Below are 22,233 nucleotides of genomic sequence, written 5' to 3'. Positions count from 1 at the left end.
GGAAAGGTTTGGGAAGTCAGAGCTGGGCTTTGGGAGATCAAACGTGACCAGAGGCTCCAGAAGGATGGGAGGGGGGACTTGGGACATTTAGACCAGCTGAGAAATGGGTACAAATATCCCAGGCCAGAGGTCCTCAGGCCCTGAGCTTCTGCAGTGCCCATGGGAAAAGAAGGGAGAAGAGTGCGGTGGGCAGCATCCCCATCAGCACCCATCACCCGTCACCCTGTCCTGTGTCTCTCCATAGCTCCAACCCACGGCAGGTGCCATGCACTCAACTCATTTCTGGATTGCATCCCCTTCTGGTGGAAGGTAAGCTCCAGGGGAGCAGGGATTTTGATCTCTTTCTGTTTGTTATTTCTCCTGGCATATAATAGTCCTTCAAGGAGGGCGTATGTGAGGTAAGAGCCTAGAATCAGCTGGACGTGCTCACTGCCTGAATATGCGACACAAGGAGACAGAGCCGCCGAGGATGCCCCATGGGGTGGAACCCAGTAACCAGGAGGAGGGTTTGCGACAACTGCTGCTACCCCACACCTAACCCTGTCACCGGGGCCACCACATCTGCTGACCTGTCCTCAGCCTGGACCGGAGATCCTGGCAATCCCTCTGCAGTCGTTTCCTTGTCCACACCCACAAGAAAAGAGCAGAGCGTGAAATCGGAGCTCTGTTCTAGATGAGGAGACAGAATGGCTGACCACCAAAATGTCAGCCTTGTGAGCCACTGGAATAAACCGATCCTGCCTGCATCCCCACGGCCCTGCCTGGGGACACAGGGGCCTCTTGTTATTACCGTCATGAGCAATAATGTAATCGTTAACGTCGTGTTGTTGATATTGGTGACAGCAACCATAGTAACAAGACCCACCATTTTTCGCACCCAAGAACTTGAACCAGGCAGACCTCAAGGCAGTTTAACTAACATTATTTTATTGCACCGCCTCAACAGTCCTAACCGGTAGGTATTAACATTTTTGTTTCACAGTCGAGGAGTGTGAGGTTCGGGGAGTTCAGAAGCCAGAGGACAAAAGTGTCAGGGGTGTCTGTGTCGCAGATCAGAACTCTCTCGACCAAGCACCACACGTGGTCCCCCATAGACCAGGAGCCCATGGAAGAATGCGAGAAGTGATCTAGCTAAGTCCGTATCGCCCCGTGGAGCACAGCAGGCCTGGCACGTGGTGGGTGCCCACTCTGGGGTGGAGCGTGACACCAACAGAAACAACCCGGGTCCCCGCAGGTCATGGATCTAGGGGCGGGAGGTCCGCCACTTAGCCAGGTTGCTCTTCTCGGTGTGTGGGACCTGCCGCTGAATGGGTCCCAGGACGACATCCACCTTCTTCTGGTAGGAGCCCACATCCCTCTTGGACCTCAGGACGCAGCCTCTGCGGCAGCGGGAGAAGTAGTCGTTAGTCCTGCACACCACCATCTTACATTGCAGGTACACGGAGGGGAAGCGCCTCAGGAAGTAGAAGGAACTGAATTTGAATCTGGTGATGCGAGGCGACGGCTGAGGGTAAGATTGGTAGGTGTTGTCCTTCACGCACCTGGAAGAAGAGAAAAGCAGCCCGTCAGCTATGGATGCACTGCCTTCTTCATGACGCGCATGGGCCAGGCCCACGCCTCCGGCCGCACCTTCCTTCCCTCAGAACGTGTGGTTCACACATCGCCTGTCAGCCTCCAGGAGAACCCCAGCAGCTCTGGTATGTCAGCAGCATCTTAAAGCAGCAAATCGGCCCAGGGTTTCCACACAGACAAGCAGGCCCCATATTGCACAGTGGGTGCTCGGTGACCCCACGCTGGATGGCCCTGGAAACCCAGGGGAGTGATGGAAGCAGCAGGGCCCAGAGAGACGGCATGAAGGAAGATGACATTTCCTTTCCTTTCCTGGTCTCAGGGCCAGGCAAGGTGGCACTGGGCTACTCTCTGATGTCTTTGGTGGCTACCACCCCCACCCCCTCCCAAATTTCTGGGGCTGTGTCTCCTGACCCACCTCAACTTGCCCTGAGCCCTGGATGGCTGTACTTTCCACATGAGCCTGAGTACTCTCCAGTACCCCCCACTCCAATATCCACTGCCTCCTTATTCCCTCAGATGTCTCATCGCCACTGGTGTTAGCAGGAAGGTTACTTAAGAATCCCCTGAAAGAAACTTTACTAAGATATGGGTGAAGAGCATCTCCCAGCTCTACCCCCAGTTGAGTAAGCAGCTTGCATAACCCAGGAACACCTCTTAACAGGAGGATTTGGGGTGATGTAGCAAAGAGGAGAGCAAAGAAACTGGTCCATGGGGTTTAGGGTGGAAATTTTTGTGGTGGATGGGAGCTGTCACTAAGGCAGCCTGATTCTGCCTGGGAATGTGGCCCAGGGTTCACTCAGTATCTTCTTTCCCCCTTCCAGAGGTTCCTTCCTCCACTTTCAATGCACATTCTCTCAAATACCACATTCTTTTTTCAACAGGGGTCAGTTTAGCAGCAAAGGAGAGAAAGAAAGTACGCAGAACCTCGTCAGGAAGTAGGACAGTTGTAAATGAGGTCAGGGTAACCCAGGGGCTGCTGGGCAATAATTGCATTTCCCATAAAGCCACACCAGTCAGGGTGGTCTGTATGGGCCAGAGCTCCCTAACCCAGGCTGCACTTCAGAATCATGGGGCGGGGGGAGGTTTTGAAAATACAGATACCCAAGCCCCACAACAGACCTAATAAAGTGAATGTGCAGGTGGGGCCGGGAATGGGTGTGTCTGAAGATCCAGATTCCTCTAATGGGCATCCAGGTGGGTGATCTGGCTGATCCTCAGGTGTAGCCAATGTGTCCCTCCAGGTACAGCTGGGTCCACATCTACCCCCACGTGCACACCCCCCCTCCCGAGGAAATTGCATTATCTTATATACATATATGCCAGAATTTGACCAAAAATAATATTTTAGCAAAAATGAACCAAATCACTCATTTGTGTTAATCTCAGTCATCTGACATAAATTCAAATGTCACTTTGTCACTATTTGTAGAAAGAGAATTTGGGTAAGCTTCTCCCCCATCTTTGCTACCAAGGGGGCTGTTGTGAATTGTACCAACCACACAGACTGAACAAGGCAAGCCTCAATACCTGTTTACTGAACTGACACATATTCAAACGGTGCCTGGAAAAAGGTGCTGTTTTTAGTATCTCCGGGAGGTGTAAAATTTAACTTCCCAACCCTGATTCCTAGCAAAGCCCCTTAGCCTATCAGTACAACTCTTATATTGTACTTCTATGTGATTGTTACTGAGGTGCCAAGGTCAAATTATAAGCAAAGAAATGGTGCACACACCAGTGGACAGAGACGAAGGAGTAAGGATGGGAGTGTACATCCCAGCATCCCAGGACTCCTTGATGAGCTCCAAAGAGGCAAATTCGACCTCACCAGCATCCTGTCATCCAGGGAAGCAGGACTGTAGTGGAGGAGCCCAATCTGGGCACCACCCCAGCCTGGGCACCACTGGCCTGACCTCTGCATCTCTTGAGCTTGGTTAGAACCACCATTCTCAGCTCCTAGGTCAAGAGACCCCTGCTGACCCCTGTTACCCACAGTATTCCTTGTGGACCACCTGCTGTGCATGCTCTTTGCCCAGGGTCCCATCGACTCCTTCCCATTTCATCCTCCCAACAGCCTATGATGTGGGCAGCACTATTCTCATCTGATGGGGGAAGAGACTGGCTCAGAGGATATGATTGCCCGCCCGGAATGATGCAGCTGGTACATGGAAGACTGGCATCTCAATCTCAATCTGCTGCAGAATCAAGGCTTTCCCCACTACACGCATGTCTTCTTATGGAGTTCGATTACCTGGGTCAAATCCCAGTTACAGTTAACCTGCTTGGTGACCACTGGTGGTTCATTCACTTCCCTGCACATTCATTTCCCTAGATGTTAACCAGGTATGACAACCTGACTGGTTAAGTTTGCTCTACTAGAACCAAAGTCCTTGAGACTTTAGGCTACTCATGTTTGAATTGTCAGGTGAAGCTTGACATTCACCCCGTGAAGACACTCCTTACCCACTCCGGATTAGGTCGTAAGTCAGAGATGTAAAGTCGTTGGAATATGGGGACGCCACACAGGTATCCACAAACAAGGACAAGGAGGTGTCAGAATGGATGATCTCAGCCTGAAGGTACAAGTTCTGGTTCAGGTCCACATAGTACGGGCTGCTGGTCACCGGATGTAAAAATGAAGAAGATGTATAAAAGGAAATGTTCACGTCAAAATTGCCGTACTGCACTTCATTGACCTCGATGGTGTCATTAGCAATGTATACGGTGTTAACCCAGGTGTTCTGGAGCATTTTGCAGCTGATGTGAATGTGGAGATCCTTCTTCCTCTGGATGATGGCACTTGGAACAGCTGCTTTGAGGAAGTTGGAATAGGTGATGGTATCATTATCTACCTGGGAGACAAAGACAGGAGAGCAAAGTCAAGCAAATATCACCTGTTAAGGGAAGCTCACTGCTGATTTGTTTACAGTGAGAGGGAAGTGACTCAGCCAGACTTTAAAACCCTCCCAGGACCACACAGAGAAGGCACATGACTGCCATGGCTCCCATTATCTGGGCTGGGCATGCGGCTTAACTAGCAGGACTCCCTCCTTTCACACAACCCCTTCCTCTACCACGTGATGGGGACAGCAGTGTGGGCCAGGTGTTGGGGCCTCCTAGGAGCTGCTCCCCATGGGAAGATGGGTGTGTCTGGATGACCCCTTGCCCTGCTGAATGACCAAGCTGAGTCCAGACTCCATGGCTTAGGGCCTTTCATGCTTGCTTTGCTTCATTCTCGCTGTGGCTGGAAGAAACCAAGGGAGGCGGCCATGTACTTGAGGGAGAGGCTGGTGGGATTAGATTTCACTGTGCTGTTTGGATGGCTCAGTAGCAGCTTGGTGTCTGAGGCCGCCAGGACCGGAAGTGACAGAGGGTGGAGTTTTAGCTGCAGTGGGACTCTGACCCCTGGGGTAGGGGCTCCCCCAGAGGCTCATGTGGACTGAGCAGTGCTGGAGCACTTCCTGTCACACGCTGCTTTGTCACTCCCTGTACCACGGGACAGGTTCCTAATGTGCCTTTTAGCAAGCAGCAAATTCCTCAGAATGTTGGTCTCTCATGCCATTTGATGTGCTTAAGAGTGACCTTCAAGGGAGAGAGCCTTGCACCCAGTGGTCTGTGAGCATCTCAAGGATAAGATGATGTCATCAGGGCTTGGTACAGTGTCAACGATACTGTGAGGAGCATCAGTAGATACCATGGAATGAATGAAAGGTACAGGGGGCAGGGCCCACAAAAGTACTATAACGGATGAAGAATGGGGCCCAGATGGCTGAGAGGACACAGGTGAACCAGGCCCTCTGGAAGCTCCATGATCATCTGGCCTCAAATGAGGCAAGCACAAGCCAGTGATTGCCTGGCAGAGAAAGGGAGTAACTCTTTCCCTCCTGATATGGTGATGGCCAGAAGCACTTCTTTCTGCTAGCCAAGTACAAGTTCCCATAAGCAATGGATACTTTTGCAAGAACGAGCACAAAAAGAACCCCATGGTGGCCTAAATAGAAGTCCTAAAATGTGAGGCTAGGTTACTCTTAAGAAAAAAAAAAAGAGGTTTTTCAAGTCACATGTAGTCATGCACCCTGTCAAGAACCAAATTCTATTCTTGGCCATTTGGAAGATTATTAGACAAGCTCTCTGCTCAATCCAGCACTTGTACACCTTAAATATCATTGTTCTTCAGAACAGCATGTGTTGGAAAGGCTTTCGCTTCATGCTTGTGGTTGCATAACTCAACTCTGAATTTGTCCCTTCCAGAAAAACATGTGGAGAAAAATTTAACAAGTAATTTAAAATGGTTTTGCCACCCCGTTTTCTTCATTGGGCCAGGGAGGTTTCTGCAGCCCCAGGCCTGCAGGGGAGTGCCAGAACCCGCACTCTGGACCCAGCTCTGGGAAGGCATCCCTCTGGTGGGGTGGGGAGACCTCATCTATCCTACGCCCTCCATTCGTGCAAGGAAAATACACTATATTTTCTAAAAAAAAAAAAGAAAAAAATAATGGGCTTTATATGCGAGTGCTAGTTGTCAAAAGAAACCATATAAATGTGACTCTGTTACTCCTTCAAAGACAAGCTAAGGTGACTTCAGTTTAACTCTGTACACTAAAATCAAAGTTTTCTTGGAATTCACATTTGTCTATGGCTTCTATGCTCAAGCTAAATTCTGAATCCACTCCAAGCAATGAACATGGAATGCAGGTTTATTTCTTGATCGCAAGATGCAGTTCTGATTTTAGATTAAAATTCATTATTAGGTGTCTGCTCGGTTCGGAAGGAACACAGGATGTAAGGAGACATCTTGCAGATAAGTCAACTGCTATTCCCATGAAGACTGGGACTCTTCCCCTTGATATCCGTCTCATGTGGTAGGGAGACCTCGCCTACTCAGCCACACGAGCCACCATTCGTCAGACCCTGCTCAGCGAGGCTCCTGGGGGAGCTGTGGTCGGCTCTGCCTGCAGATCATGCTGTCCTAGCTTTGAATCCTGGCTCAGCAGATCATGACCATGTGGCCTCGGGCAAATGACTTAACTTCTGTAAGCCTCCAATTCCTTGTGATTACGTGGGAATGAATGTTGCCCTAAGAATTTTGAAAGTCACGTAGAACTGAGTTCAGTGGCTGGCATGATCAGCCGTTTATAATCCGATTATAAAGGGTTAGGCCCCACACCAGCCACTGGGCACTCGGTCTGGTAGGGGATGCAGGTATTTAAATAAATGGAGGAATGAGAGTGTAGTGCATGCTGGCCACCACCAGCCACCTTACGAGAACCAGCATTGGCATATTGCTTTGGTGGCTTCTAATGGACATGAAGGAACATCGATGGGGTGGCTCAGATATCAGTCTCCAGGCTGCACACTTGGAACCGGGAGGGATAATCATCTTTGGTGCACTGACTCCTACTGACTAAACTCATGACAAACCAGAATCCAACACAATTAAATTACAGGGCAAAATATAAGTCTGGTTGACTAGAACATTTGCATAGCATGACTGATATGTACCCTTGTCTTCATGTAAGTCTCCCTGACTCACTCAGTTCATCTCAGAAGGAGACTTGGTATCTGTAGGAACTGAGGAAAGGAGCCAGGTGGCCATAAGGGCAATTATGGACCCTTAGGCCTAGGCACCCACCCGTGGCTGATAGGCCAATCTGTTTGGCTAAATGACTATCCTCTTCCTCTCCCATTGTTTCTTACGTGTCAAAGGATCAGGAAATTACCTTGCCAGGTAATTAACAGTGTCATCTTAGCACCTAGCCCAGTGCTGGCTCACAGCAAATGCTCAGTACATCTTTGGTGAATGACAAACTGACATCCTCTGAATGTGTGTGTCATGCACATTGTACATATTCGAGCATTTCATGTTGTGTATTTATTGAGGTCCTAAGCCACATTATTTGCATCATGTCTGTTCCCTAACAGACAAAATCTTGAAGTGATTACTTAGGTGTCATCCCCAAATTCAGAATTTAGATGATTTCAAATAAATTTACATAAAATTAAATGCAACCATTGTAGGCATGTCATTCAGTGAGGTTTGACAAAAATCACCACCACAATAAGATACAGAACATTTCCAAGAACCAAAACAGCTCCTTCCTGCCCCTTTGCAGGCAATCCCCTCTAACCAGGTCAGCTTTCCATCATACATTTATTCCCCATTCCTGAATTTTATAGAAGTGGAATCACAGAGTAGGTACTCTTGTGTGGCTGGCTTCTTTCACTCAGTATAAGGTTTTGGAGATTTTCAGAGTTTGATGTTTGTCCTGCTACTTCTTGGCCAAGTGGCCTTGTGCAACCTGCTTGACCTCTCGAAGCCCAGCCCCTCTATTTTTAAAGTAGGGTGACAATGACAGAATACTTGATGGGTATCTGGGGAGTATGACACCGGCTGATCCTAGTATTTGGCCCTGGGAGGATGAGCATCTATCCATTTTGCTCAGGACTGAGGAGTTTTGTGGAACATGGGACTTTTCCATGCTGACGTCTGCAAAGTCCCAGGTAAACCGAGACAGCTGGTCACCCTAGATGGTGACGGCTCAGCTGCAGAGGCTGATTTACTGTGAAGCTAATAAAGCTTCAGCCTCAGGACCTCCCCTATGCAGGTTCCTCCAATGCCTAGCAGTGTATTGGCACAGCCATATGTTTCTGTAATATTTATAAAAGTAAGATACGTTTGCATTCTTCTGTTTCATGAGGCACCCACCCCTCTCACTAACCCCAACCCCAAACTGTATAAGCTTCAGGCCCTACAAAATCTGGAGCTACCCCTGGGAGCTGCTATGATTATTGCTGATGGGAATGGCAGCCTGCCATGCACCCTCTGTGCATGACAGTGTGGGGGAAAATGGCCTGCTGACCTTCCTTCCTCATCCTTACACTTGGAAATGGCTACAGCTACATCATGGCACTAAGGGACAGATTTAAATCTTTACCCTGATTACACTGGTTATACCATCATCATGTCGCTTGAATCCCTAGATTCAAGAAACACAGCATACATCACTATAAGAAAGCTTATTCAGCAGGAGATAGAGTAGGAAGCCCTAGACTTACCTGCTCGATGGTGCCGCAGCCCGAGTATGGAATTGTGAATGTCACCTGGCTGGCCGTTATTTGGGGCTGACACTGGGAGTTTTCATTCCAGGTGGGAATGATAAGGTCCTTGGCAGAATAGCCCAGGGATTGGAGGTAGCTCCTGCTCACACTGGCTTGCATGTGGTTTGGCAGACAAAGCAGCTCTGGTGGACAAGGGCAAATAATGCAGGCAGTCAGCACCCCAGCAAGCCCACTAGGCGCTCCTCCCGTATAAAGATGCAGAGACCAAGATGGCGGACAAAGACGGCCCACATTGGATAGCCCTCACCACAACCCCCCAGGTGCCCCATGACTCAGGTCAGTGTTATTCTCACAAGACCCCTTCGAGGGCATAGGGACTTAGGATTCCCCTGATGGAGAAATGGAGGCAGGATGTGAAATGAGTAAAATGTTTTGCCAATCTACCATTTATCCATAAAGTAAAGTAATGCTCCGGTTGAATGGTGGAGATGTTATAAAATAAAGTCCTTTAGCTATGGAATAGGTCAATGCTTAAAATCCTGACTGCAAAAGAGAGCTTGGACATCACCTCACCCAGTCCCTAAGCCAATCTATAAATCAGTCCATTTAACAGCTCAAATTGTGGCCATTAGCTGGAAGTGGCTGAGTGATCGGCTCAGTCCATCTTCAGATAGCAGACAAATATGCTGTCTTGGGACATAGTCCAGGGGCCAGGTGGTCACCTGTGTCCTTGGCACTGACATCTCACCATGTACTGAAAGTATGACCTCACATCTTCTTTTTAGTCTCTGCTGACCACAGTAAGACCACCACACCGCCCATCAGCCAGTTCTGGCCCTTGACCTCGTTTCTGGGCAGCTGGAGTCCCAAGACCACTGCTCGTGGCCCCTTTCAGCACCAGATCAAGCCTTGGTGACCTGACAAAGCTGCTCTAGTTTCTTGTTTCGCAACCACAGAAGGGTGGAGCAGAGGTGTCCCCCACAACGAGCCCCCACGAGGGGACTTACTGGTGTTATCTTCAGAAGGGCTGGAGTAGTAGCTGGCCTGGAAGCCCCTCCTCGTGATGCTGCCATCGCTGACGAAGCGAATGGACATGAAGTTCGATGAGGAACTGAGGGAGCCCTTGGTTCCATCACAAACGCGGGCAATCAGAGGGGAACTGTGGGAGGGGCCGTTGAACACTTCAATGTAGTCGTAGTTGCAGCCGCCTTCAAGCCTGCAGGGACAGAACACAGAGTTCTGGCGTCACTTTCAGCCAGGATTTGATGCAGGGGGTCAGATCTCAGTGAGGTGGGGGGGTGGGGAGGGTCACACCTTTGTGGCAGAAATACTGACAAAATTAATAGTTGAAAATAAAAGAATGATATTCACTTCCCTGTGACTGCCATGCACGAAACTTCGTCCTAACTTTTGGGGTCACACATACGAAATCGACAGCCCCTCTCCTGACACTCCTTTGCATCATGAAAGGAAAGGATCACAACCTGCCTTAGACTGCTTCTTCAATCAAAAAGACCCTGGCTTCCCATTGAACAAAATAAATAGTCATGAATCCATAGTGATAGAAATAAATAACTGGACTAATGAATATCGGACAAGTCAAATAACCTCTCTGAAGGTTCGGTGGTCGACCTTCCTCCATAGGATCACATGAGCTTTCAGTACAGTCTCTGAGATCCAGAATGAATTGTAATGATGAGGAGGTTAAAATAATATTATAACTTCTGCAAAACTCCAAATGAATTTCCAAGGCAGAGATTCGCAAAGCCACAGCAACCAAAAAGCAAGAGAGGAGACTATTGTGTTCAGGAAAGGCTATTACAAAAGAAATGATGGTACCCTCTTTCCTGGACACCAGAAAATACTCGTACCTCTGCTTGGCCACGCCCCTCCTTGGACCAATCATAACGTGGCTTTGACGCTGTGTCCTCTGCTTAAAGCAGTGATTCCCCCTTTTCACTGAATGAGGAACAGATAAATGAGCCTCTGCAGCAGAGATCTCTCCACCTCTACTTGACCCGCCAGAACTCACCCCCCAAAAAAAGGAGGCAATGAAGAAAAAAGGGTTAAAAAAAAAAACAACCTGGTGTGGTTAATAGGATTCTGTGTGTTACTCTTACTCCTAACAGGCATCCTTCCCGTTGGATAACCTTTTCCAAGTATTTTCACCTCTTTCTCTCTCGTGACCTTCCCAGTAGCCAGAGATGAGAGGAAAGCAGGTATTTTATTTCCTTGTTTTGACCAAGGTTCAGGAAAATTAAGTGATTTCCTGTGGGCACACAGCAAATGAGTGACAGACCTGGGACTTTAAACCAGGGCTCTTGTCCCGGCCCCACCTCCACGGGCTGCCTCTGGGCTAGGTGAAAAATTGAACCCATAAGAGAAAATGTCAATTGGGCCAACATCTCTCCTGAAGAGCTAGGTGCCATTTATTCTGTTCTACGATATCTGTGAGGCCCCCACGTGTTCTCCTCTGCACCCACACACTTACTGGACATCTCTGAAGACAACAGTCACACGGTAGTTACTTTGGACTTCAATGTCCCACACACATCGGGCGTTGTTTGGATAGTTCCCTGGATAGAACGGGCTGGAAAAGTACCCAGATGGCTGGGACAGGAAGCCTCCGCAGGAATAATTTGCTGTCGGGAAGAAATGAAAATCTGGAGGGCCCCCAGAGCCTGCTGCACAGTCACCTGGGGAAATTTTTAAACAACCCCCTAGACAAAAAGCCAGCAGGAGGTGGTGTAGACCTGGACTGTCCAGGGAGGCTCTACTTAGGGAATCCATCTCCTCATTTTTGTCACTGTCCCCCTACCCCCATCCCCGCTGCCCCACCCAGCGGCACTGTCATTGAGGGGAAGGGAAAGGGGGTTTGTCAGGGAGCCCCAAACTTACTGTTTGGGCGGGTGGCATCGTGAACAGGAGCTGTTGACCAAGAGAAAAGATAACAATCAGTTTCTTGGTATCATTGGCACAAATGTTCGGTGCTCACTTGGTCTGTGCAGAAAGGTGCCAACCCTGGGTTCACAGCGAGATGCTGGATGTGCGCCCTCAGAGAGCTCATGGCCTGGAGCGGTGGACGGGCAAGAGCAAATCCCAGTGTGGCAGGATGCGGCTGTGATCAGGGTAAGCCCAGGACATGGTGGGAGCCCAGAGCGTTGGCTCCTGACCCAGACTGAGCAGAGAAAGGGGGGCAGGTAATCGGGGCGGGGGGGAGTGGTCAGGCAAAAAAGTAGAGAGGGGGGTTCCATGCAGGGGGACCCAGGCCTGACAGTCACTAGCACACTGAGGGAACATCAGTGTGGATGGAGCAGGAGGGGTGGGGGGAGGAAACGAAACAGACAAAGGAAGTGGATCTGTCCCCAGACATGGGAATCTACACCCAGATGGCCCTGAAGAGTCACATGAAGGGTGCGAAGGTGTGGAGGCTGGGATTGACATTGGCATTTCGTAAGGACGCCCCCAGCTGCTGTGTGAAGAATGGATGGGGGCAAGGCTGAGGGGTCGCTGCTGTAGGAGGCTGGTGGTGAGGAGGGGAGGGTGGGGATGGAGGGGAAAGATCTCAGGAGCCAGGAGTGTGCCGCGAATGCTTAGAGAAGGTTCAGCAGCAGTTCCGGAGCGGGCAGCCAGGAGCTTTTGGTGGTTACACACGGAGCTCAGTGATGAAGCAGGACCCACTGGCCTGCACTGACCAGGGTCTGGTGTCCGAACCTACACAGGTGGCTGGCCTCTCCCAGGGACTGACCGGAGATCTGAATCTTAGGCTGGCCAGGCCACTGATGGTCAAAGAGGAGCCCAGAGAGAGGCCCAGCTCTCCTCGGGTGGGGACATCTGCTGGAGGGGATACCGGTGCCGAGGAAGACATAAGGGGCAATTCCTGGGAGAGGGAGTGGCATGCCCTGCACCAGCAGCAGAGAGGGCCAGCCAGGCGGCTGGGTAGGAAGGACAGGTACTTACCGTGCGTTGTTGGCTGGCTTCCTGAAAAGGAATAGGAGAAAAGCATTAGTCGCTGAAGTGTGGCGGGAGGAGGGGCCCGCATGCGGCAGGGGCATACCCATGTGACTCACAGTCTGACCTCTTCTCTGAGTGCACCCATGGCCTGTGGAGTTACTGCCGTAAGGCCTGTGCTACTAGGGGGAGGCCTTGGGCGGGTCTCCCCTGCTGCTCCCCCAGCCTTATCATCACTTGGGGGTCATCAGTGCCACGACCAAGGTCACAGCATCACTTATTCCTCATTTCCTACTTGTCTGGAATTGTTCTAAGGTTTTACACGAATGAGCCACTTAGGTCTCTAATCGCCATTGGATGCAGATGAATCATGACCATCTCCTCTTCGTACAGGAGGAGACTGAGGCTGACAGATGAGACTCATTGCTAAAGGTCCCAGAGCAAATGGAAGGGTGAGAACACACATGCATACTAGCCCTGTGGCCAGTATAACCCACCAGAGACAACGGGGCCCTTGCATGGTCTTCTGGAGCGCGAAGACCAAGGGCACAGCTGCCAAGCTCCAGTCCCACCTCCACCCCCGGGACTGAGCCACAAACACCATCAACCACCAGCCCTTAACTTTCACCCTGCAGCAGGTTGGAGGTGAAAGGGGCCTTCCACGAATGACGCCGCATGGTACCTGAGCAAATGACTCCAGCGTCTTCACTGTGGGCGCAGTTATGGGAGAACCAGCCTCGGTTCTGGCACTGCCAGAGAGTAGATTCAGTCCCTGAGCACACCACGTCATCCAGGGTGATGGGGCCAGAGCCGGGCCCAAAATAGGCGTTTCCCACAGCGGATACTGCATATCCACACTCCAGCTGTCTGCAGACCACCTGGGCATCCTGAATGCCCCAAGAATCGTCACACACCGTCCCCCACGTGCCACCGTGGTAAATTTCCACACGCCCGGCACATGCATTATAGGAGAAGTTTGAATTGACTAATCTCAAGCCGGCGTCTGAAAGATACATGGCATAAGAACTGAGGGTCATTCCCACAACAGATCTCGAAGGCCGAATAACCCATGGGCCTTGCTCCCTCCTAAAGTCCCCAGGTGACTGATCAGGGTACAGACATCTCCAAGATCAGCTGGAAGGGGCTTAAGACACCACAGAGCTCAGACCCCCTCCCCCTCCAGATGGGGACACGTTGGCTCAGCAAGGTCAGTCACCGGGTCTCCCAGGAAGTGGCAAACCCAAGGCCAAGGTGTGTCCGCGATTCCCCACATCTCTTGGCCTTGGTTTATCAGAGTCGGCTGTGAGATAAGGAGGAGGAGGGGCAACACATGGCTGAGGTCCTTCTTTGCATTAACATAGGAACCATGACACGCACAGAAGCAGGGTCCGCCTAAACACACCGAGCCCCGAAAGTCAGTTCTGTCAGATTTAGTTTGAACGCACCTCTAGGAAAGGAGTTATACCAAGCAGAAAAGCCGGTGTTTTGGACACTGACATCACTTCGAAATCGAACAATCATTCGGTTGTAAGAAGATGTGAATATTTGCCTGGTGTCATTACAAATTTTCCCCAGCAAGTTATTGCTATTCAGTGATCCATCAGAAATTTCAACATAATCAAAATTGCAATTTCTATGCGTCTCCAGCCTGTATGAAAAAAATGCACTCATGTCAACATTGAAATTTCTATTGCTCCTGTCTTTTACAGATAGTTCGGACTTTCACGAGCCATGTTACTGAACCTAAGATTTTCTTCTTGCTCTTCTTCGATCATATCAAAGGACTTCCCTATGTTGCCTAATGCTTCATGTAGGATCAGAGCAACATAATGTCTAGCCGGTGGCACCTGAGAGTGAAAAGCATCTCAGCCCAGCACACAACGCAGACCGTGGAGGCCCATCCTTCACCGGGTGATCTGAGTGTTACTTACTGCAGATGACTGAAGCCCAGATTGATGCGGTAGCCAGAGTTCACTTCTATTTCCCAGACACATTCGGCATTGTTGGGGTAGTATCCAGGGTAGGATGGGCTGGAAAATGCCCCACTGGCATTGAATAAGAAGCCGCCACAATCTAAAAAGGGTCCTATAGAGGAGACAGAGAGGGACACGCCAACATGGCAGGTTTCAAGTGTGTTGTACAAGCAATTGTCTTCTGGGTAAGAGTCCTCAGGCTTCATCCCCCAACCTTACACCATGACTCGGTTTTTCCTCTCTTGGGCCTGGTCCTGGGCTGCCCCACATTAGGGGCCTTGATCTGAGGATCTGCCTCCCTCATGGGGCCTAGAAAAGTGACTCTCTGCCAAGAGGTGACCCAAGCTTCAGAGAGAACATGAGTCACCTTGTCGCAAAAACGCCAAGAAAGCAACAAAGTTATTATTGTCATTGTTCGGTGGAGCACAGGGATCATCTTGGCTGAGCGGGAGTGCTGGCCCATGGAGAGCACTCTGCAATATAACTTATTCCCTAGGGTTTCCGGCCAGTTGACAAGAAGTAGTGGGAAGTGGGGTCGACCACACGGTTTCTGCCACAGAAGGCCTGGGCTTGCATCTTGGCTCTGCCTTTATCAGATTCATGATCTCGAGCAAGTTACTGAAACTCTCTGCCTCAGTTTCCTCATCTGAAAAATGGGAGTGCTAATAACGTCTGCCTCATCAGATTCCTGGGTGAATTAAATGAGATAATACACGTGAACCCTGAGAGCAGGGCCTGGCACATAGTAAGCTCTCAACAGTATCAGCTGATATAATTTATCACAGAATGATAAATAATATTAAGCATTCAAACTTTTGTTGGTCTGTTTAATAGACCGTTAAAAAATATCTAGATACTCAGTGGTGATAGAAATTGAAACTGGCTCTTCCCTTATTCACAGCTCTTTTTGTTTATTTTTGCTACAGTGTACAATTCAATGGTTTTTAGTATTTTTTTTTTAAATTTTATTTTATTATGTTATGTCACCATACAATATATCATTAGTTTTTGATGTAGTGATCCACGATTCATTCATAACACCCAGTGCTTCATGGTTTTTAGTATATTCAGAATGCTGCAACCATCACTACAGTCAATTCGAAAAGATTTTTGTTACTCCAGAGAGAAACCCTGTCCCCAACAGTAGTCACTCTTCGTTTGCCCCCAGCCCAAGGCAATTGCTAATCTACTTTCTGTCTCTACAGATTTGTCTATTCTGGACATATCATATCCATACAGTCTTACAATATGTGGTCTTTTGTGACTGGCTTCTTTTGCTTAGCATCATGTTTTCAAAGTATGTCCCTGTTGTAGCGTATACGAACAAGCACCAGGACTTCCCACTTCCTTCTATTGCCAAGTAATATTCTGCTGTATGGATGGACCATATTTTGTATATCCATTCACCATGATGAACATTCAGGTGGTTTCCACTTTGGGGTTATTAGGAACAAAGCTGCCCACCTGTGAACATTCATATGTAAGTTTCTGTGTGGATACATGCTTTCTCCTGAGTATATGCCCAGGACTATAATTGCTGGGTCCTATGGTAACTCTATGTTTAACTTTTTTTTTTTTTTTTTTTTTTTTTTTTTTTTTTTTTAAAGATTTTATTTATTTATTTGAGAGAGTGAGAATGAAAGAGAGAGAGAGCATATGAGAGGGAGGAGGGTCAGAGGGAGAAGCAGACTCCCTGCCGAGCAGGGAGCCCGATGCGGGACTCGATCCAGGGACTCGATCCAGGGACTCCAGGATCATGACCTGAGCCGAAGGCAGTCGCTTAACCAACTGAGCCACCCAGGCGCCCCTATGTTTAACTTTTTGAGGAGCCACCAAACTGTTTCTCAGTGGATGTACCATTTTATATTCCCATCAGCAGGGTGTGAGGGCTATGACTTCTCCATATCCTCACCAACACTTGCTATTATCTGACTTTTTTATTCTAGCCAAACTACTAGGTGTGAAGTTGTACCTCTTTGTAGATTTGCTTTGTGTTTCCCTGATGGCTAGTGATGTTTGACATATTTGCATTGAAAATATTCAATGACATAAACAAGTGGCCATATTTGCATGTGCTTATTGACCATTTGTATATCTTCCATGGAGAAATATCTATGCAGATCCTGCGCTCATTCTTTCATTGGGTTATTGGACTTTTTATTATTGACGTGTAAAAGGTTCTTTATGTATTCTAGATGCAAGTCTCTTATCAGATGTATGATTTGCAAATGTTTCCTCTGTTTCTGTGGAAAAATGGTGCTTCTTAAAGATAATTTAGCCTTTAAAATATGCCTACCCATAAGTTCTATTTCTACACTGGGAAGTAATCAAAGATGAAGCCAAAGTTTCAGAGCAAATGGTATGCATTACAGATTTCTAAAAATATAATAGAGATGATTATAAAATAAAAGTGTTACTGTATGTGATTACCTAAGTACATAAAATAGACTTAGAAAGAATTAATTCTTTTGTCCTGTGATTAGTAATGGTTTAATTAAATCGTGATATATCCATAGAATGAAAAACTGTGTGCCCAATAAACTTTATGGTGTAAAAATAATTTCAATACCTTAAAAATGCTAATGTTAAAGACATAAAAATAAGTATTCTATACTCATGTGAAAATGAATGTTATAAAATAGGGCATAAGGCCTGCCGTCATTTGTGTATGTGTGCATGTTGGTGTATGTATCAAAATGCCAATTATGATTAAATATTCACCCATTCATTCATGTATTCATTTACTCTTTTTAGAAAACATTTATGTTATGCCAGACACAATGCTAGAAATAAGGATGCAAGAGGGTAAAAGGCAGATATGGTCTCTGGCCTCAGGAAGTGTGCAGTTTGGCATAAAAGTCAAGGAAGATCTTTTGCAAACAGACTTCTGATTTTGCAATTCTCCAGCTTAAAACTTGTCAACAGCTCCGACTGTCCTTAGGATAAAGTCAGGAGTTCTAACCTGTGCACAAAGCTCCGAATGATCTGGCAACAGCCAAGCTCCTTCCCACCCAGGCCTACAAAGTGTCCCTTCTGGCTGGAGGGCATGTCAGCGAGTGAGCCCACCTCTCTTGTATGCCGCTGCATCAGCAGCACTTCGTGAAGAACTTCCCCTAATCCTTCGATCAAGTAAAATCTCTGTGAATATGCCCTCTTTGCACACCGAACTTCCCCTCTGAAGCACCTGTCACACCTGTAATTACATCATAAATTCAGTAGTACGTATTTACTACTGTGAGCTACCTGAGGGAGGAGATTGTTTTCTCTTTTTCAACATTCTGAAATTTTACAACATTCTTGATGGCCATTAGACCATATGTACAGCAAAGACCTTAAAATACTTAGCATAAGAAGAGGTAGCATTTATTAAGTACATTCTATGTACCAAGGACTATGTTAACTTTAGTCCAGTAAATTTATTTCTTTCCTCCAGGAAAAATTGGGGAGATATGCAAAGACTTACAAAAAGATTCTACATCAGAGGATCCTTCATAACAATGTGGAAATATAGACAACATAAACGTCCAAGGGGACTAGTAAACTAATTCGTGGTCATAGCTGTGTAATGAAATACAAAGCAGGCATTTAATATGATGGGAAGAAAATATTCAGTGACATAAACAAGTGGCCATATCATTTCTTAGGAGTGATGGAAAGCTATTGAGCAATAGCCACGAGGAAAAATTTACTTGCGAAGGATTGATTACTTGTGAAATTATCCATTTATTGTCTCCCTTCCTTCTCTCAAAGCTTCGGAGATACCCCAAGAAATAAAAGCCTTTAAGTCTATTCTTTGAAGAACAACTTATTTCATTTCCTTAAAAGAAGGGGAAGTGGGTCTCCTTATTAAAACAAAAGTCATCCACCTGGCAGGGGGGATAAAAAAGGCTGAGTGTCTGGAAGGTAGAGGCAGGCTGTGTGTGGGCAGTTTTGGAGCAGTGTAGGGGATGAGAACCCCAAGCCCTCAGGTGGAAAACCGTGATACTTACTGTTAGTAGTTATAGTTGATGGGCGCCACCAATCTGGAAGGAAAATGAAGTGATTTTAGGATTTTATTGAAAAAGGTTTCATTCCGTAGTCATTAGTTTGGTATGGAAACGTTACTGTAGATGATTCTATCCCTGACTGGAGGACTTCTCAGAGCCTGGACAATTCCAGTTTGCACTGCGAATGGCCCAGATGGGCTAGAGTATGGAGCTAGCACTTCCCAACATACCTGGCACTGAATATTTTCACTGTAGGGTAAAGAAAACCTTGGGGATTGCTCTCTCAACGTGAAGGATTTCTTGAACAGACAAGCATTGGTAGGAGTTTTATTTGGTTGTATTTCTCAAATGATCATAATTCTGACTTGAACACTTAGTTTCATCTGAAATGACCAGAGGGGAACAAAAATCCTTCCACTACGGCTTCTCTGAGCAAACCCTGGCAGCAGAGAGTGGCAACCTAAGTAGGAGCCAAAGTCCTGGGGACTCAGCTGGTCACAGTAACAAATACCAGAGTCCTCAAAAAGAAGAGCCTGGGCTTCTCTTTCACTTTCTAGAAACATGAGAGTAGAATTCCAGTGAGGAATGATGCTAGGCTGGGACGCAGCTACTCACCCGGGGTAGTAGGACTGCTTTGTACAGCTGCAAAAAAAGAGGACACATTATTAGTCTCTGTGAAGGATGTGCAGAAAGAAGCCTCTCAGGATCCAAAGAAACAGAAATGCTGAGTGCTTCACCCACTATCACTAAGAAAGACTTTCTGGAAGGGGTCCTGAGGACCTGAAGTGTAGAAGTAAATCTCCGGGGCAGGATTCCACACAAAAAAAACTATTGCAGGAATTTGTTCTCACGACCTATATGCCCATTAATACATGACTGCTCTACGGGCTTATTAAGATACTGCAGTCCTCCCATAAAATTCAAGTACATCAATATGATTGCTGATGCACTTTCCGCTCAAGCCATAAGGGAAAATGCCTGCCCTTCAGCAAAACTCAGGAAGATGAGGTAACGGTGAAAGGAAATAGTTTTTCAGAGAAAATAACAAACAAAAATAGAGGCTCAAAATTTTGAGGTTCACCTGAGCAGATGACACCCGCATCCTCTGAGTGGCCACAGTTGTGCGAGTTCCAGCCGTTGTGGGGGCAGCTCCACAGGTAGGACTCGTGCCCAGAGCAGCGCACGTCGTCCAGAACAATTGGCCCTGAGCCTTGACCAAACCAGGCATTTCCTGGGGCCGACACGGCCCAGCCACAGCCCAGCTGCCTGCAGACCACGTTGGCGTCATTGGTGTCCCAGTTGTCGTCACACACGGTGCCCCAGGAGCCTTGGTACAGGACCTCCACGCGGCCCTGACACCGGTCCCCTCCGCTCACCAGCCTCAGCGCCAAACCTGTTTCATTCCCTAGCAGGACAAAGAACAAGACCTCCTGTCCATGTCTGTCTTAAGGTCACAGGCTTAAGGCATGTTCCAGACTCAGGGGCTTCCTCCTGGCCAATGGCCCCTGGGCAGGTGGTCACCTTTGAACATGCCCAGAGGTTAATCTTCATCACAGGGAAAGGAGCAGAGACATCCTCCTCAGCCCAGGCCTAAGGATGCTCCAAGGCAGAGAAGCACCCGATGACCCATGGAGGAGAGGGGGAAGACAAACCCACACCACACTGGGCACACTGAGGATGGAGCCCCATAGCTACCAAGGGCAGACCAAGGGCAGGCCAAGGCCACTGTCCTGTTGGGCAGCTTATTGGCTCCTGTGAGGTCCTGGCTGGGTTCTGGCAAAGTCCCAGGACATGATGGCACCTCGGCAAGAAAGGTGCAGTACCAGCACATTGCCCCTGTCTTCCCGGGGCTGTACCCTGTGGCCTGGGAGGCACAACCAAGGTCCCAGCAGCACTTGAGAGGCCTCCAGGGTTTACATTGAGCACCTGGAGGAGGATCTTCACTGAACATCAGCTCAGGATCCCAGTGGAGTCAGGTGGCCACCCCGTAAGATCAGACCTCAGATCTTGTATATTCAGCGACTCCTTCACCACCTCCCATCCTACACACACACACACACACACAGACACACACACACACACACTCACACACTCTCTCTCTCACACACACACAAGGGACAAAGATAAGTAAAGGAACACCCTGAGATTCCTCCTGTCACTTCCAATCCCAAACTTTACGCCGAAGGAGAAAATGAGCCAGGGAGGATGGATGGGAATATTTACCTGTTGTTATTCCTACAGGTATGGATGAGGTGGGCCAGGTGCCTGGAAGAGGCAACAGAGGGAAAAGACAGAGTTACACATCATGGAAAACAGTCTTTGAAAAGAGTTTTTGGCAGGAATCGTGGCAACTGCACACTGCTTTTTGCCATCTTCCATCCGTGTGTGCTAACCAAGCGCTTGCTCAATAACTTCCCTTGGGATGAAGTCCATTCAGGAGGACAACCTGGACCCTCCACAGCCATCTCTGAGCCTGGCAGGTCCATTCTCCCTTTGAAAACTTTGCCACATCCCTACTCAAGACATACATGTCTGAAGGGTCTGCCACACTCTGAAGTTTGGACAGAAAGAGTCAGGGGCACAGTAGGCCCACCTGGAACCAATCAAGTATCCTGGCACCTGGAACACACCATAAATCATTACACTGTGATCCTTGGGCTCTGTCCCTGCCACTTTGGATACATACTTTGGACCCTGATGAATCTGAGGCTGTATTAAACAATGAGCAAAAGAAGTGATCCAGCCTATGCGGATTACCCTTCAATACGAGGTCAGTGCTCATCACCGTCCATTCTCCAATTCAAATTGTGATCCCAGATTGCATTCCAGCTGAAATTCATGGCACACTTGGTCAGTTGTTGGGTACCTACACGCAGCTATCTTTTGGGACACTTTGACAGACTAGATGAAAACTCATGGACTGATGGAAAGATAGGACTCTTTGAGTCCTTTGAGTCCCAAGTCTAGCTAAGAACAGCTTGCTAGAGACCCCTGGGAAAGGGGGGTTGGAAGAAAGCTGCACACAGGTTTGATACAAAGAGCAGTGGTTCACCAAGACTAGTGGGAACAAGGCAGGATGGCACAGGAACCAAGAGACATTCCAAATAGGGTGGCTGAGGACTCACCTGGCTGGATTGTGGACTGCGGCCGCGCAACTGTGAGAAAGAAACACAAGTCAGACACTAAGAACACAGGGGTCACAACCAGATCACAGGTTCAGGAAACTCAGCCTATCCCTTCTAGGATCATGCTTCCATGTGCTATTGGGTAGACAAGCCAAGGCCCACCATCAATCTCTCCACGTTTTCAGAGTCCAAACATATGTCCCACTGTCATTGATTGCATTCCTGGACTTGAGAGATGATGATTCAGGAGGCAGAATGCCAATGCCAGGAGAGGGACAGACCAAGGAAGCCATTGAATTCACTCCACATGGGTCAGAAAGAATGAGGGTAGGGAGTTGATATAGAAAAACACTAATTACAACAACACAATTGCAATGCTCTGAGTCATTACATGGTTTCTCAGCCTTTCTGCAGTGGGCAAGGCTCAGGATCCACATTTACATCTGGCTCTTTAGCTTTCACTGTAACACCCACCTGCCATTCCCTACACAGTATCCCTCTTCCCAGCTGTTCTTCACTGCCCTCGCAAATTCACAATGTAGGCTGCAATCCTGTTCCCTGAGTCGGCTGCAA

General features: G+C 48.2%; 1 protein-coding gene across 1 annotated transcript; it reads right to left on the bottom strand.

Annotated features, from left to right (window-relative positions):
* Positions 1-999: 999 nt before the first annotated feature.
* Positions 1,000-22,141, bottom strand: DMBT1 (deleted in malignant brain tumors 1). The gene is made up of 13 exons (XM_032423009.1): positions 22,135-22,141; positions 21,661-21,690; positions 19,617-19,940; positions 14,508-14,661; positions 14,022-14,224; positions 13,259-13,579; positions 12,586-12,606; positions 11,524-11,553; positions 11,117-11,267; positions 9,633-9,841; positions 8,623-8,807; positions 4,033-4,421; positions 1,000-1,541 (listed from the first exon to the last, which is right to left on the bottom strand). The coding sequence occupies exons 1-13, from the start codon at positions 22,139-22,141 to the stop codon at positions 1,244-1,246; spliced, it is 2,322 nt and encodes a 773-aa protein (XP_032278900.1). The 3' UTR covers positions 1,000-1,243.
* Between the last annotated feature and the right edge of the window lie 92 nt (positions 22,142-22,233).

This window comes from Phoca vitulina, unplaced genomic scaffold (assembly GCF_004348235.1).
Source record: "Phoca vitulina isolate PV1807 unplaced genomic scaffold, GSC_HSeal_1.0 scaffold28, whole genome shotgun sequence".
NCBI lineage: Eukaryota > Metazoa > Chordata > Mammalia > Carnivora > Phocidae > Phoca > Phoca vitulina.
The sequence above is the reverse complement of the archived record's forward strand: the minus strand, read 5'-3'. Positions and strand labels throughout refer to the sequence as shown.

Excerpts from the sequence above, each read along its gene's own strand:
- DMBT1 (XM_032423009.1), bottom strand. Across the intron at positions 13,580-14,021 it reads GTATAACTCCTTTCCTAGAG|ACGCCGGCTTGAGATTAGTC; the intron begins GTGCGTTCAAAC and ends TGTATCTTTCAG. Across the intron at positions 9,842-11,116 it reads GTTGTCTTCAGAGATGTCCA|GCTTGAAGGCGGCTGCAACT; the intron begins GTAAGTGTGTGG and ends CTGTCCCTGCAG.